At 39.5% G+C, this 16,042-nt stretch overlaps 1 protein-coding gene across 4 annotated transcripts in view; it reads right to left on the bottom strand.

Moving 5' to 3' along the window:
- The window catches only part of LOC114697095 (interleukin 1 receptor accessory protein), a 141,341-nt gene that overhangs the window by 46,183 nt on the left and 79,116 nt on the right, over positions 1-16,042 (bottom strand). For all 4 annotated transcript variants that reach the window (XR_003735112.2, XM_028875168.2, XM_028875169.2 and 1 more), the window contains exons 3-4: positions 5,221-5,506; positions 1,664-1,850 (exon numbers count right to left, since the gene is read on the bottom strand). Coding sequence is in view for 3 of the 4 variants with exons in the window: in XM_028875168.2 (XP_028731001.1) it covers positions 1,664-1,850; positions 5,221-5,506 (473 nt within the window). In the remaining variant the exon portion in view is untranslated. The remainder of the gene's footprint in view (positions 1-1,663; positions 1,851-5,220; positions 5,507-16,042) is intronic.

The raw sequence follows: 16,042 nt of genomic DNA on the forward strand, positions 1-16,042 counted from the left end.
TGTGTGTGTGTTGGGGGGTGCTTGTGCATGTGTGTGTGTGTGTGCACATATGTCTGTGTGTGTATATATGTGGGCGTGTATGCATGCTTGTTTGTGTACATGTGGTATGTGTATGCTTGTGTGTGCACATGTGTACATATATATGTGTGTGCATATTTGTGTGTATGTGTATATATGATTGTGTATTCTTCTATGTGTGCATATGTGTACAATTGCTTTGGTATGTGCATGTATGTGTATGGGTGTGTGTGCTTGTGCATGTGTATATTTCTGTATACATGTGTGCATGTTTGTGTGTATGTGCATGTGCGTGTGTGTATGTGTGTGTGTGTGTACATGTGGTGTGTGTATGCTTATGTGTGCGTGCTTATGTTTGCTGCTATTTTCCTGCTTACTTTGGCTTTACTTGTAAAATAATTTTCTTTACTTTAAACTTTCAATAACTTATGTAAGTTTGGGACATTCTATTCTGCATCCTATTTATATATCTTATCACTTTCCTGATGTAGGCCTGTTTTTAAAGAGTCATTAATAGTATAGCCTTCTGACATGCATTCTTTGCTGCAGAAATATTATTGTTTTATATACCCTTTCCATGAAATTAAGTGGGACTTGAATTTTATATTGCTTCTTTATGTAAAAATAACCTTTTTTAGACTTTAGAACATGATTGCATGTTCATATTATCAGAGATTCTTCAAAATGCCTCAGTCCTGAGATGCTTCAACCCTTCCCTCCCTCCATGTCCAGCAGGCCCATCTTCTTCCTTTTCTTATACTGCTCTAATCTAACTGGCCTCTTTCTTTGGCTGTAACAGGGCATTAAACTGCAAGGCATCAGGCATTGTAGGCAAATGTCATTCTAATCGTGCAGCTTCTCTTTGCTCTGGTGAGCATTTCTGAGGTACATAACAGGGGAACTACTCCGGCCCCATCAGAACTTCTTTCTAGAGGACTTTTGTGACTTGTCTCAGGGAATGAAATTTCTCCCACCTTTCACTGTTGATTCTACGCTGGCCTAGCCTACGTTCTGCTCACGGTCTGCAAACACGGACACCTGCACACTGCCTAAAGGCCATTGTTTGTCTCACTTAGTTTACAGAGAACAGTTCATATGGAGTTGTGCGGTACGCTGTGCTTGAGTTTTCCACTTTGGTGCCAGTGGAGAGCCCACGAGATTCCAGGCCGTGTGGCAGAGCTGCCGCCTTCCAATATTCACATTCTTTTTTTGATAAAACATTTTCCATCCTCAGATGTGGAGCCCACAAACCAGGGCAATCAATGACGCACACACGAATCATAAATTACAGTACTGACTCATCAAGGGGCTGAGATTCATGTCGTGAAGCAGCAGCTTCCAACTTCACGAGGCAGTGAGTGGAAGTGGGCCGCGTTTCTCCAAGCAGGCTCCTCGGGAGTTAGCAGAAATTAGGCAGTTAGTTCTGGGAGTCTAGAGAACATTGGGTGAGAAACAGCAGACTGGGGCAGAGAAACCCACAGCCCTCCACCTCAAACAGAGCAAAACAAGAAAGCAGCCAAAGTTTGTACAAATGTATTAATGAAGAAATCAAAGATGGGAGGAGAAAAGTATCAGTGTTACCATTTAACTCAGATGTTTATTTATTAGGATTTAAAAAAAAAATAATGTGTTCTAGTTTTCTTACCTTATACCAAGTGACGGTTGGTTTGACACTGGGAGGAAAGTATCCATCTACGTTTGGACACGTGATGTTATGAGTACTGTGTTCGATATACAGTCTATGCACCGTGAGTCTCATAGGGGAACTGAAGCATCTGCCCTGCTGAACAACTTCCAGGGGAAACGCAACTTTGCTGCAATACGTAGTATTCCTGAGAAGACAAACACACCCTGAGCACGGGGGCTCATCTGCCTTTGATTGATTTAATAGAGCTGGGACTTCTTTATAGGTGTGAATTCATGCGAATATTAAGTGACTTTCTGAGATATTTCTTATACCAATTAGCACCACATACTAGAAAGCAAACAGAAGTATCTACTATTAATGTACTAAAATATTTATACTCTATATATGACCTTAAATGTGTATTTAAAGTGTTCATTTAAAATACTCTGAGCAGTAGTATTTTTATTAAGGCAAAGGTAAGGATGGCGTGTTAAAGGATGCAACCAAACTTTGAAACAGAAAAGTTTCCAGGATTTTAGCTTCCGATTGAATAAGTTTTGGAATTTTTTTTCAACAAGATCAAAATTTAAAAAGGGAGAAAGAGCCAGTATATAACCCAAAACATCCCTCCAGTGTCACCTCAGCCAGAAAAATAAGGGAATTCATAGAAAAAGCAAACAAAACAGGTGATAAAGAAAACTATGACATAGTTTTCAAAATTGTTGTACATGCATACAAGCAATGATGAGGGCAAATACCAGGCCCAGGAAACATCTTACAATGAGTGGGAAAGTGTGCAGTGATGTTTATCCAGCCTGAGCCACATCTCTGTCAAAATCTTCTCTACTCCACCCTACCTGCACTTCGCCACTAGGTTTCCTATACAGGGAGCACCTTGGATGTTCCTTAATTTTATTATATATATGTGTGTGTGTGTGTGTGTGTGTGTGTGTGTGTGTGTGTGTGTGTGTGTAAATTAAAACTATATGAATATACTATAGCCGTTATCTATAATCTTAGTGACATGTCAGTTCAACATTGCCATTTGAATATGAGAACATGAGCAATAAAAGAAAAGAAAATGATTCTAACTCCATAGCCATAAACATACCCAAACCTGTTTAGCAATTTGAATGAGAATGGCCTCCATAGCCTCATATGTTTAAGTACTTGGTCCCCCATTGGTGGAACTCTTTGGGTAGGACTAAGAAGTGTGACCTGCCAGGCAGTGGTGGCACATGCCTTTAATCCCTGCACTCAGGAGGCAGAGGCAGGGGGATCTCTGTGAGTTCAAGGCCAGCCTGGGCTACAGAGTGAGTTCCAAGAAAGGTATAAAGCTACATAGAGAAACCCTGTCTTGAAAAAAAAGAAAAGAAAAGAAAAAAGAAGAAGTATGACATTATTGGAGATGAGTCACTGAGGATGAACTTTGAGGCTTCAAAGGCCTATGCCATTCCTGGTTAGCTTTCTTTGCCTCATGGTTATCATCTCAAGCTAAGAGTTCTCAGCTACCGATTCACCACCATACTTGCCTGCTCTCATGCTCTCGACCTTGACGGCCATGAACTCTAACTCTCTGGAACTATGAGCCCCAAATGAAATGCTTCCTTTTATAAGTTACCTTGGCCATGCGTCTCACCACAGCAATAGGAAAGTAACTAAGACAGAAGTTAGCAGGAAAGAGTGGCTACAGGTACGACAGGCGTGACCATGCTGTTCTGTGGAAGAATGTGGACTTCTCTGGGGCTCTGGTCTAGGAAAGCTATTGGATGCTGTAAGCAGGGCTTAATGGGCCACCCTAGCCAGAGCTTTGAAGATAGTTAGTGGGTGAGTAATAGAGGTTCTGCATCGCTGGGTGCACAGCGGTGACATCAGCAACACCAGGTTCACAGCAAAGGTAAAAGCCAAGCAGAAGCGGTTAAAGGCTCTTCCCAGGGATTTGCTGGTGTTCTCTGGGGAAATGGTAAAGGATTAACAGTTGTCAAAGCTGAAAAGGAGCTCCATGAAGATGTGCTCTGCTCTTCCATGCTACAGGTACAGATGGCAAAGCTCCAGATTTGTACATAACTTGCCTTAGTTCACCAGCTAAGCAGAAACAAAGGTTTGGTTTTTCTGTCTCTCACCTTACCCAATGCTCTTTCCAGTACAATCTGCTTGATGCCACCACTTAGGGCATTTTTGGACATAGGTAATAAGAACCTGAGCATTCCTTGTTTACTGGAAGTCCATGTGTGCATCTAAACTTTATTCCAATAAAATTATTATCAGATGACAATCTTCAAGGGACATCACAGGCTACAAGGATTCTCCAAAGATCCAGTGATTTAAAGATTTATTTTTTGGGGGGGAGTGGAGCAGAGAACATTTTCAACTAATAACATGGCATACATTTATCAAAACTTTGTTCTGTCTCTCGGTAAGGAAGAGCTAATATCCACGAGAGAGAAAGGAAATGGGCTTACAAATTATTAGAGGATCAACTGTGTTGATAGTTGTCATTAATTCAAATGTTAGATTCTTAGCTCACAGAACCCCAGAACTGGATTACATATGGAATTGGGCCTCTCAAGACATAAGTAAGGCAAATGAGGTTATATATGGACTGCCATCCAGTGCAAGCACTTCATTATAAGTAGAGGTTAGGACACAGATACAGGAAGAAGAAGAGTTTGGAAGAAGACCAACATATGTAAGCCAGGCACTGGGAATGAAATCCACCATGCCAACTATGATCCCAGACTTGCAGCCTCCAAAACTGATACCAACGTTCCTATTAAATGATAGAAAATTATGTTAAATGAAGAAACAAACATGTCCTATGTATGACATTAGAAAACAGATTGCAAGTTGATAGCAAAATGGGACTATGAGTGCTAAGACCAATTGTGGTGATTTTTTTTTAAAGGGATTTAGGCATTCTAAAAATTTTTTGGAGCAGACATTCACATTGATATGCAGAAAAGAAAATGGGCATTTTGTAGCATTAACAATAAAAGGCACATAGATGCTTCAAGAACAAAGATGGATTTGATAAAATTTGGTTGGTTGCTTTAGATCGTATTTTTGGATTCCCAGGGGGCATGGTATTCACTTGCTTCTGAGGAGAATTTTGGTTGAAAATTTAAAAGCACTGTGCTAAATATATTCGATGCATCCCAAATAGTTTTTCTTCTACAAACATACCCAGAGTGTGGTGTCTCTGCCAGGTACTTCAAGGAAAAGCCAAGCATAACAGATATGAATTGGCTCTTCATTGTTCATTTTCCAGGGAAACGACGCCTCCAGGCAAGGCAAGCATGTAGGCAGAATCCAGGGCCATGGAAAGAAGCCAATAAACTCAACCCCAGATTCAGACAACACTGCTGTCTTCTTAAAAGGAACCACCCGTGAAGAATATTCTCAAAGACTTCCTCTCTGCACACCTCCTTCCCCCCATATCAGCTGCGCCACTGAGGTAAGGCATAACCCATCTAAATGTGTCCTTCCCCTGCCTGGCTGTCATGGCATATTCATGACTTAAATAAAACCACAGGGACTACAAGGACAAGAGAAAGTCATGCTGGGAAGCAGCCTACCTCAACATGCAGGTGTAATTGCCTGTGTCGTTGAGGAGGGTGGGCCGGAACCAGAGCACATCTTTCTCCTTACTGATGCGATTCTCCGGGAGGCGGAAGTTAATGGGCTCCTCCAGGTCCCGGTCTTGCCTGGTCCAGTACCAGATCAGGGTAAGGCCAGAGGAATGGGCCGTGCTGTAGTTGTACTTCAAGAAGTGTTCAAAGAGGGGACACTTGATGCGAGCTGGCTCATCTTCAAACACTTGGATTTGTCGCATGGTATCTAGTCCCCAGTCATCACAGCGTTCTGAAAAAAAAAAAAAAAAAAAGCAAAGAGAAGGGGTAGATGAGTCATTTCTCAATAAAGACCTCCAGAACACTGCCTCCTTGATACTTTCCTGGCCTTTTCTAGGAGCCTCTTTGTCCAGACATCTTCAGTAACTCTCCTCTGATAAATATACACAATAAGCACGGGCCAGGAGAAGGAATTACTTCTCCCATTTCTTTATCATTTTCTGCTGTGTCTTCTGGTGACAGTTATAGGTGACTTGGTATGATGGAATCCTTTAAGGAATGACTTTAAGAGAAGACATGGCTTTATTAAGCCACAGAGACAGAAAGGTCTTGATGATGAAATCACAGCTGAAAAGATACTTCTTGTCTAGAGGGAGAGAAGACTCCTGGTTCTCCTCAGGTCTCCTGCTTTTCAGGACAGACCTGTACTTCTCAGCAGAAATATAATGCAAGTTACAAACTCAATATAGGATACTTGCCCTATTAAAAAGGCAAAATGAAATACTATATTTTGTTAACTGAAAAATTCAATATACCCAATACATTAGTGATCTTTCACACATTTATATTTTGGGTAGTACATATTTAAAAGTCAGTGTGTTTTACAGTTGTGATGTATCTCGACCTGGGATACATATCAAGGGATGGCTGCACTGTACAAACAGGGCTGTAGAACTTAGGGGGGAATCTGTTAGTGTTCCAGTGATTGGAAACAAAAAACAACATTTTTTACAACTCATTTTATAATGAAAAGTAATCACTGGTGTATTCAGGAAAAAATGACATTATAATCACTTTTGTTCCTGAGAGTAACATCAGACTGCTACAATATGGAAGGTTCCTAAAGAATACAAAGAGGATTTCATGGGTGGTAATTGTCCTGCTAGAACTAGCCAAGCCACCAGATAACAGTTTTATTTATTACTTGTACATTTAATAGTCATACATAAGTACATATACATATATAGTATATAAGTACATGAATATATAACATATATACCTATGTGCTATAATATGTATAAAACATGATATACTATATAAAATAGAAAATGCATAGAAATTTTAAACTTAATATAAGCTTCCTTACATTCTAACTTACATCTAAAACTTTCTGTATTATTTATAATAAATGGGAAATAGGGTTTTATTAAACATAGGTAATGATATTTAAAATAAAATAGTAAGCAAGGCTATGAATGACCTTACAGTGGCTTAAATGAGAATGGCCCCCACAGGTTTGTATGTTTGAATACATGGTCCTCAGTTGCTGTAACTATTTGGGAAGGATTAGCAGATGTGCCCTTGTTAGGGGAGGTGTGTCACTGGGGGCAGGCTTTGAGGTTTCAAAACCCTCCTGCCATTCCCAGGGTGCTCTCTGCTTCCTGTTTGTGGACCACGTTGTGAGCTCTGAGCTGTTCCTGCTCCCAAGCCTTTGCTCTGCCATCATGGACTCTGACCCTCTGAGACAATCATCTCAAGGAGAGGCTCTCTTCTAAAAACTGCTTTTGTCTTGTCATGGTGATTGAAAAGTAACTAAGACAGACCTCTAAAATGAAAAATCTAAGACACTGGTTAAGGCGATCAAGGTACTCCAAAGACATATGCAGTAAGATTTCTGTGAGTTCGAGGACAACCTGGTCTGCATAGAAAGTTCCAGGCCATGAACTGATAAAAGGCATTCTCCAAACAAGAAATACCAATGGCTAATAAATACTTTCAAAACATGATCAACACCATCAAGCATATTTAAACCACTTTAAGATTTTGTCTCACCAAGTTAGAATTACTATGATCAAGAAAACAATTGATAACAAATGCTGGTGAGGATTTGGGGAAAGGGGACCCTTATGCACTATTTGTGTGAGTACAAGTTGGTGCATACAGTGAGAATATTAGTGTGAAGGTTTCTCAAAAAGCTACAAATAGGACTACTGTATGACTCATCTATACCACTCTTGGACTTAAATCCAAAGATTATATATCATGTGACAGAGATACTCATCCATGTTCATTGGTACTCTGTCCACAACATCCAGGAAATAGAATCACCCTAGATGCCCACTGACGGATGAATAGATGAGTAAAATGTGATAAATAGAGATAATGGGATTGTATTCAGCTACAAATAAAAACTGAATTATGCAGGAAAAGTACAGAACTGGAAAATACTATATTAAGTGAGATCATCTAGGCCCAGAAAGACAAACTCCACGTGTTCTCTCTTGTAAGTGAATCTGATCTTTAATTCTGTAGATCTGTGTTTAATTTGGAGTGTTTGGAGAGGTCTGTAAGCTACAGAAAGTGAAGAGACCATGGGGGTTGGGGAGAGTTGCTCACGTGTGATGACAAGGTAGGCGAAGAATATTGAGAATATAAGGTTTAAGCAGGGGTGGGAGCCCAGAGATGGGGGGACAGAGCAGACCAGATGTGGGTTAATCAAAACTAATAATGTTTAAGAAACTTTATGGAAATCCACTATTTGGGGAGCTAATTAAAAACATGATTTAACAACAAAAACAGAAGGAGTTTGAACAGTGGTCCTCTGCATGGGTGGATAATGCTTCCTCCAGAAGAAATATGTTATTAAATGAATCGGGATGCTTAGTGTGGGATACCTCCCGACATGTTACTGATTGGGAGACCCCAGAGACATCTCAAACAACATAGACCATTATTATTACTGTTGTTGTTGTTGCTGCTGCTGTTGTGGTTGTGGTTGTGATTGTTATTGTTCTTGGCTGCCTATTGCAACTAGATGATATGACCCCATGGCTAAACATAGCACAGTTTGGTTCCAAAACACACAGAGCAAGCTGGAACTGACTAGGAAACTTCCTTTATGCTGGCTAGCTCTCACAGTGTTGGAATGTGTTTTGCAGGCCACTGGAGGAAAAAAAAAAATCATTGTACTTACTCAGTGGCAGACTCTGCCTGATATAATACTCATCTGCCAGACAAGATGTATCCCTTCATAAAATAGTGGTATGCCTGTTATGGGGGTGACCAACTGCTTTCTGATTAGATTTTAGGCCTGTTGCACAGCAAAGAATTAATGCCTTGTACTGTAAACCTACTTGGTCAAAATCCCTTGGCTGGGAAGGTCATGCCGTGGTGAATGACTTACTATTGTTGCTTTGTGAAGTGTACATGTTCTCAAATTGTCTTCTAAATATTTATGTTTAAATCTATACATTAGTGCTGCTTTCAACCTGGCCAGAGAAGCTTCTCTTTTATTTTTGCAGTGAGCAGCAGTCAATGCAGAGACTCAGAAATGGTCAAAGTGCTGAGAATAATGACTATTGAGTGTTCAGTCCTGTTGTCAATCTCCCTATACCCGACACCCACAGAAGATAACAGCAGAGAGGACTGAAAGATCATAAGAGCTGGAGAATGTCTGTGAGTGCTGCAAAAACGCTGTCTCCTGGACAGGACTTGGCACTCACAAACTCATGAACAATAGCAGTGGGTACCCACACAAGGCATGCACAAGATCAAGCCAATCCACACCCCAGCATGGACTAGACAGGGCTCATGAATTCCCACCCCTAGTAAGGAGTTCTTGGCAGTTGGCAGCTGCTAGGGAAGGGGGAGTCTTCTTCAAGTGTGTGGCCACTGGTAGGTTGCCCATGTGCTCATGGATGCCCCACACCCATGCACATTTGAGCATCACTTACTGGACTCCCTGGGTCAGAAAAAAAGAAGACATAAAGGTAAGAGGGGCATGTTGAGCGGCTTCCAGAGGGGTGGGAAGAAGAGTAAGAGGTGGAAATGATCAAGATATATTGTATACAAGAAAATTCATGAAAAAGCATTAAAATGTCAATTAAGTAAAATATTGTTTAAAAAATGACTACTTCCTTTCTAATTTTTTTTACATATCCCTCTTTTAATCACAGGTAATAGAAGGACTCATCATGTAGAGACACTAAAGCTGTAGTTACCTAAGTACGCTGTTTTTTTAAAAAATATTTTTATTATTTTATATCATGTATTTTCTTCATGTTCATGTCCCTCCAAAATGCCTTCCAGATCCTCAGCTATATCCCTACCCACCCAACTACATGTCCTCTCCCTCCCTTCCTCTTTTTAAAACATTTTTTGAAGTTGTATTAATTATAATATCCTCATATTCATTGAATGTTACTATTTTATAGCATTTAAAAATATTTTCATTTTCACACTTGCCTGCACAAGTCGCTCAAAATGTGAAAGCTATTTTTCCTCTGGAATGATTAATTTGGATTATGATATATAACATTAGAATGATATATATATATATATATAATTTATAGGTAATCATTAAATATAAAATTTTATTGAACTCACTTTTTTTTAAAAAAAAGGGCTTTATTTATGTTTATTTCATATGTAAGAGTGTTTTGCCTGCATGTATGTGTGTACCACATGCATGTGTGGTGCCTTCAGGCACCACAGAAGATGGCATTGAATTCCCTGGAACTGCAATTACAGAAAGCTGTGAGATACCATGTGGGTGCTGGGAACTGAACCTGGGTCCACTGGAAGAGCTGGGCCATCTCACCATCCCCAAATCTTGGCTTTAATAAGTTGAACAGTTTGCTTCTGAGTGAGAAGGGTGAGGTAGTGGATGGTAGTCCCCACTTACATGTCACCACTTAGGGCATCTTGCCCCTCCCCAGAAATTAAAGTTACAGATATTTTAAACTCCTCTGATGTGCCTGCTGTATCTCTCTCAACATAAAAGTTATTTTGAACCATCATTTGAAGACTCTCGAGGTGGTCTTCTGAACCAACCTGTATTCTTTTTCTGTTCCACAGCATCATCACCCTCTACAAGGGGAAGCTACACTGTTTCCACCCCCTTCCCCCTTGAATCTGGCCTACCACCGAAATTGACACTGGCAGATATAATGCAGCCAAGGACCTTAAAGCTTACAACTGTTTGTCTTCTTGGAACCCTCTTATCACTATAAGAATAAACCTGGCTCAACTCAGAGTTGAAATGAGAAACAACTTATGTACACATGGGCCACATCCAAAAGGACAGCTGTCTGGCCAAAGCCCAAACCAAACTGCCCAGCCAGCCTAGAGTAACCCTCTCTGGCAACCTGCAGACTCATGATCCCAGCCACATGTGTAATCGTTAAAGTGAAGTCTTGTCATTAAAGTTGAGGATTGCTCTACAACCTTTTTGCCACAGTAACTCACAGTCAACATAACTAAGACAAAAATTATTCTGCTTTTGACAAAAGTCAGGAATTGCATCTTTCTATCTCAGAAAAAGAAAAAGAAAAAGAAAAATATGTGACTTCTAAGTAATCCTCCAGGAAATTCCACAGTACTTTCCAAGACTCAGCAGTGAATAACTTTTGATCTTCTTTCATTAACATTGCTTTTTGTATTCAACATGCATGGAGAACTGGAACGTTCAAAGGCTGCTTACATCAACATGCATTTGTGATAACTGTATAGTATTATTTTTATAAAATAGGAATTACATTTCCATTAGTGCTGTGAAGCTGCAGAAAAAGTCCATTTAGTTTACAGAAAATTACAACATCAGCTTTTCTGATAAGCTTAACTGTTCTAATATGTGCACCCAGTTTCACTACTTTCTTGAGCTCCACTAAAACAAAAATATTTATCCAAGACACAATCCAAAGTAACAACAAGAAAAAGAGAAACGGCTATGTGACTCTGTCAATAGTAAAGGGACACAGGATAACAAATTTAGCAGATTTCAAAATATTAATCTTAAGCCAGCAAGGAAATGTTGGAGAACAAACCAAGCTGCAATCCTGAATGCAGCCAAGATTCAGAAACTGTCAGCACCAACACAAGGAGTCATCATTGCTGATTGCCCTACATACCCAGGCCTCCTCCTCACATACAGACATCTTAAGTAAGAAGAGGTGTGTGACTTTACTTAGGTCAATATACAAATGCCACTTGTGGTGGGTGTTTTAATGGCTAGGGAGCATTTCCTCAAGCTCTCTTTTATCTTATGACATATGACACATATACTGGGACTCCTTGTTTAGGTCCCTCCTTGTAATGCAGGAGGTCTTCTAAGTCATAGTGACTGAGATTTGCTTGTTACTAATAGTATCGATATAGCCTAACCTGACAAATGAATCAGATACTCCAAACACTAAAGACGTGGGAGAGTGGTAAAATAGAAATGATTAGAAGAAAACTATCAATCAAAGTTATATCCTGAGCTCCCTTCCATTTCTCTCACTGAGCAGTGTTCAACACGCACCTCCAAAGTAAGGGCATCCAAATTTTTTTTTAGGTTTTGTTTTGTTTTGTTTTGTTGTTGTTGTTGTTGTTTTTTAGACAGTGTTTCTCTGATGTAGCTTTGGTGCCTATCCTGGATCTCGCTCTGTAGACCAGGCTGGCCTCAAACTCACAAAGATCTTCCAGGCTCCGCCTCCGGAGTGCTGGGATTAAAGGCATGCACCACCACTGCCCGCCTCCAAATTATTTTTTAAAGATAGGGGGTGATTACTACGTAGCTCTGGCTGGCCTGGAACTTGCTATGTAGACCAGAGATTTGAGGGTCTCTTCTCCCCAATACTGGGATTAAAGTCATAGCCACCACCACACATTTCTAACATTCAGACTTCTGCACACACCCACAAGCAGGAAAACAAAACAATCTTCAGCAAAAGACCAAATATTTGAACTCAAGGCTCTTGAACTCACTGTGCAGCCACATCCCCCAAGGAGAATTTTGAAGATAAGTCTCACATTCACATTCAGAATTCTAATCAGCTTCTTAAATATGATTATACAACCCAGGAAGAATCTGATCAAATTTTCTGCATAAAGTATACAACTCAATGACATAAAATAAAGGAATTTGGTGAAAACTAAGATTATTCAAGGAAAACACTTTAAAAAGTATTGCAGTTCTTATCTTCAGAAAGATGGGGAACAGACCCACATTCCTGCAGAAAAATAAGATCCTGTAATGGAGTAATACTCAGAGAGACAAAGACTGGAATGCCTGTGTAACTACAAACGTAAAACTGTAATGCATGGTTTTTTAAAAGTTAAAATTGACATCTTTCCTTAAACTGTAAAGAGAAAAGGAAAGTATATAGAAAACAGACGTTGAAATTAGAAAGCCAGTCGAGGAAGTGCAGCATTTCATGATACAAGCCACAAAAGAAGGCCACAAAAAAATAAATAAATAAATAAAAGAGAAAGATAACAACTTTCAATTAAATAACTCAAAGGAAAAAGTTCCAGAGCAGAACTAGAGAACACTCTGTTGAAAAGGCCCCTATCATTACACCCCTTATGCCCCACCACCGTGAGTGAAAACAGACGAATATCTACCCATAGGGTGTTTTGAAAATATTATAATGATAGAAATGATTTTACAAACTACAATGGAGTAAGAATGACCAAAGTTGCACACTTGAGTAACATCAGACAGGCACATGCTGCAGAAGCATCAAAACCCAAACTGAAGACTAGATGAGAAATAGTAGGCATAAGGGAAGAAAAACAATTTCCAGTCTTGACTCTAAACCTAATGGACAATCAGGTGTTAAGGCCATATTTGCAGACACATAAAACTTATTCATGCTATTTCCCATGCTCTCTATCTGAAAGCCTTTGGGGTATGCATGTCATGAAAATGAAAAAAAAAATAATTAAAAGGAAAATACAGGATCAGGAACAGGGAGTCCATTTAAGTGAGCAAAGAAATAATCCACAGGATGACTGAAGGCCTCAGGATAACAGCCACGTGACTGGGTTCAGAGAAGAACAATTCAAAGAAGGGCGGGTGAAGACATACATTAAAAAGAAATAATCAAGCATCTGATAGATTACAGTGACATTATTACTATAAAAAAGGACACAGAAAATCAATCAAAAAGTAAGAAAATGGTTGTGAAAAGAAAAACTAGAGTGAAAACATGGTAAATTCAATTAATACATTCAAAAATTATAAAAGAAATCTAACAATAGTTTATTGTAAAGTAAAGTTATAACACTTAAATGGCTGTTGATTTGGTTAAATATGCAATAGTATTGGATAGTGAAGAGTAAATGGGAAAATTTTTCATGTATTATAATGAGAATAAAAATATGACAAGTTAGGTTGAATAAAAAGATAATAAATACACAAATGGATAAGCAAAATACAGAAGGGACATGGCCAAAGAAATAAATAAGATATTAAAAGTATCTTTGAGGAGGACAACTAGTGGGGTAAGGAATGTCATACTATGTCTTACAATGACTGACTGAAAATATCTGTACAATGTTGATAATTGAGAAAATTAGAAAAAGAAGGAGGGGGAAGGGAGGGAGGGAGGGAAGAAGAGAGGGAAGGGGAGAGGAAAAGAATGTCACCTAATAAAACTGATAAATTTGTTCCTAGTGTCAAATGTTCTTAAAGGCACATATTTTCTTTCAGAATATTTCTTCATTTTATTTCTTTAATTACAAAAATTGTGTTACTATGAATGCATATGACCGTCAGCTCACTTTTCAATTAGAAAATATACACTTTAAAAGACAAAGAGACCGGGGTTTGAACAGCTGATGGAGACTCGAACTTCATAGTGCTATGCCTGTTGTCTGGATGATCTTAGGTATCACAGCCTTATGCTTCCTAAAGACACCCTTTACTGGTTTTGCTCCTCAAGAGCAGCTCCATCAAAACTCCACTTTTATCACAAGTAGATGATGGTAAAGGCAAGACTCTTACGTGAAAATTATCATTCTGATGCAGGGGACATCTGACAGGGTGGTCAGGCCATTTCTATCCACATTGTATGTCTCAAAAATAGAAGAATTCATAGACAGGCCAGCAACTACAAGTTTTATTTAGAAGAGGAGGTAAAAACGCACAAGCTGAGAGGCAGCACATGAGACTCCAATGAGTGAGCACTCCAGCACTGGGGAAGGCCAAGGTGTTTCTTTAAGTGTGTGACCTAGTTCAAAATTATGATTGGTGCTAATCATATTAAAATTAGTCATGCATGCATGCCATATTAAGAGTCCTGTAATTATGTTTCCAGTTGTGAGGTGGCCATGTGTACCGTTTAGATCTTTGAAGCCATGGACATTCTTAGTTTTAAGTATTTACCCAAATGCCGCATCTGTGGTAGAAGGCTGGATAGTGGTTATTGATTGGGGATTTGGAGAGGACAACACATGTCCTGGGATGTCAGGCTTGGCTTTGAAGATAACCGAGAGTTTTCAGGAGAGTATAATACTTCCATTAAGGTGTTGGCCACTGTCTCTGATCCCTCACTCCAGACTCAGTGACCTGTTCTTATTTCCCACAGCCCCACTCTATAATCTGTTTCATTCACAGAGGCCTGACCTGGGCCAGGGATCACAGGACCATCATTCACTATCAGTGGATGATTGGGAAGTTAGAGAAAAACAAAGTACCCCGCTGAGAGTCAATTATACCTTCATTAATGAAAACTCTCTAACATTACAACCTGACACTTTGGTGCCTGCAGGTCTTTCCAGCCATTACTAAAGATTGATAGTAAGGAGACAGGAAAAAAGGAGAGCTGGCATGAAATCTCAGCCACAAACAAGTACTCAGGCAGATGGATGTCAACTATATCTTTGGTGATCACAGTTTAGTCTGTAGTAGACATTGGCTAGATGCTTATTAATACTGTATTCTCCTGCCAGGTCCATGGGAAGGTCATATGCCTAAATCTTAAGTTTAAGGCATGTGATTTAGCTTACGCAAAGAAACAAGGGTACAAGTAATATGCTTGTAACCCCATCCATAATCTTTGAAGTTTCCCCTATCCTTACATGGAGATCTTATAGAACAGAAAAACAAAGCCCAAGATGCAAATAAACAAAAAACAGCAGCAAATATTCTTGAATTTTAATTTTTAATTTAAACACAATTATACCATTTCCTTTCCTCCCCAACCCCTCCCATGTATCCTCTTAGCCTCCTTTCAAAATCATGGCTTCCCTTTCTTTAGCTATTATTAATTTATATACACAAATGTATGTATACACAACCCCACACATATGTCTAAAAACATAAATACAACCTGCTCAATCTATCTAGTATTACTTGCCTGTGTATGTTTTCAGACTGATCACTTGGTATTGGATAACCAACTATGGGGCTCATTCCTGGTGGGAAATATTTCTCCCATTCTCAGCATATCTTAGTTCCTACATCTATGCCTTTATCTATGGAAGGGCTCCATGAGATTTCCCTCTTCATTATTAACCTGTCTATTGGTATTGTACTCATTCAGGTCTGGTTTAGGCAGCCATGTTGCTGAAACTTCATGGGTGTAGATTCTCTGACATTTCCAGAAGACAATCTCATGGAAGATTTCCTGGTCCTCTGGCTCTTACAGTCTTCCTGCCCCCTCTTTCGTGATGTGCCCTGAGCCTTAAGTGCAGAGGTTGTACTGTAGATGTATAAATGGGGCTGGGTACCAGATGGTCACTTGTTCTCTGTATTTTGACTGATTGTGGTTTTCTGTGATGATCTAATGGTGTAGCATCACAAGATGGGATCCTGTGTCCCTACCAGTTGGGAGTAGAACTT

The sequence above is a fragment of the Peromyscus leucopus genome, chromosome 12 (assembly GCF_004664715.2).
Source record: "Peromyscus leucopus breed LL Stock chromosome 12, UCI_PerLeu_2.1, whole genome shotgun sequence".
Taxonomy (NCBI): domain Eukaryota; kingdom Metazoa; phylum Chordata; class Mammalia; order Rodentia; family Cricetidae; genus Peromyscus; species Peromyscus leucopus.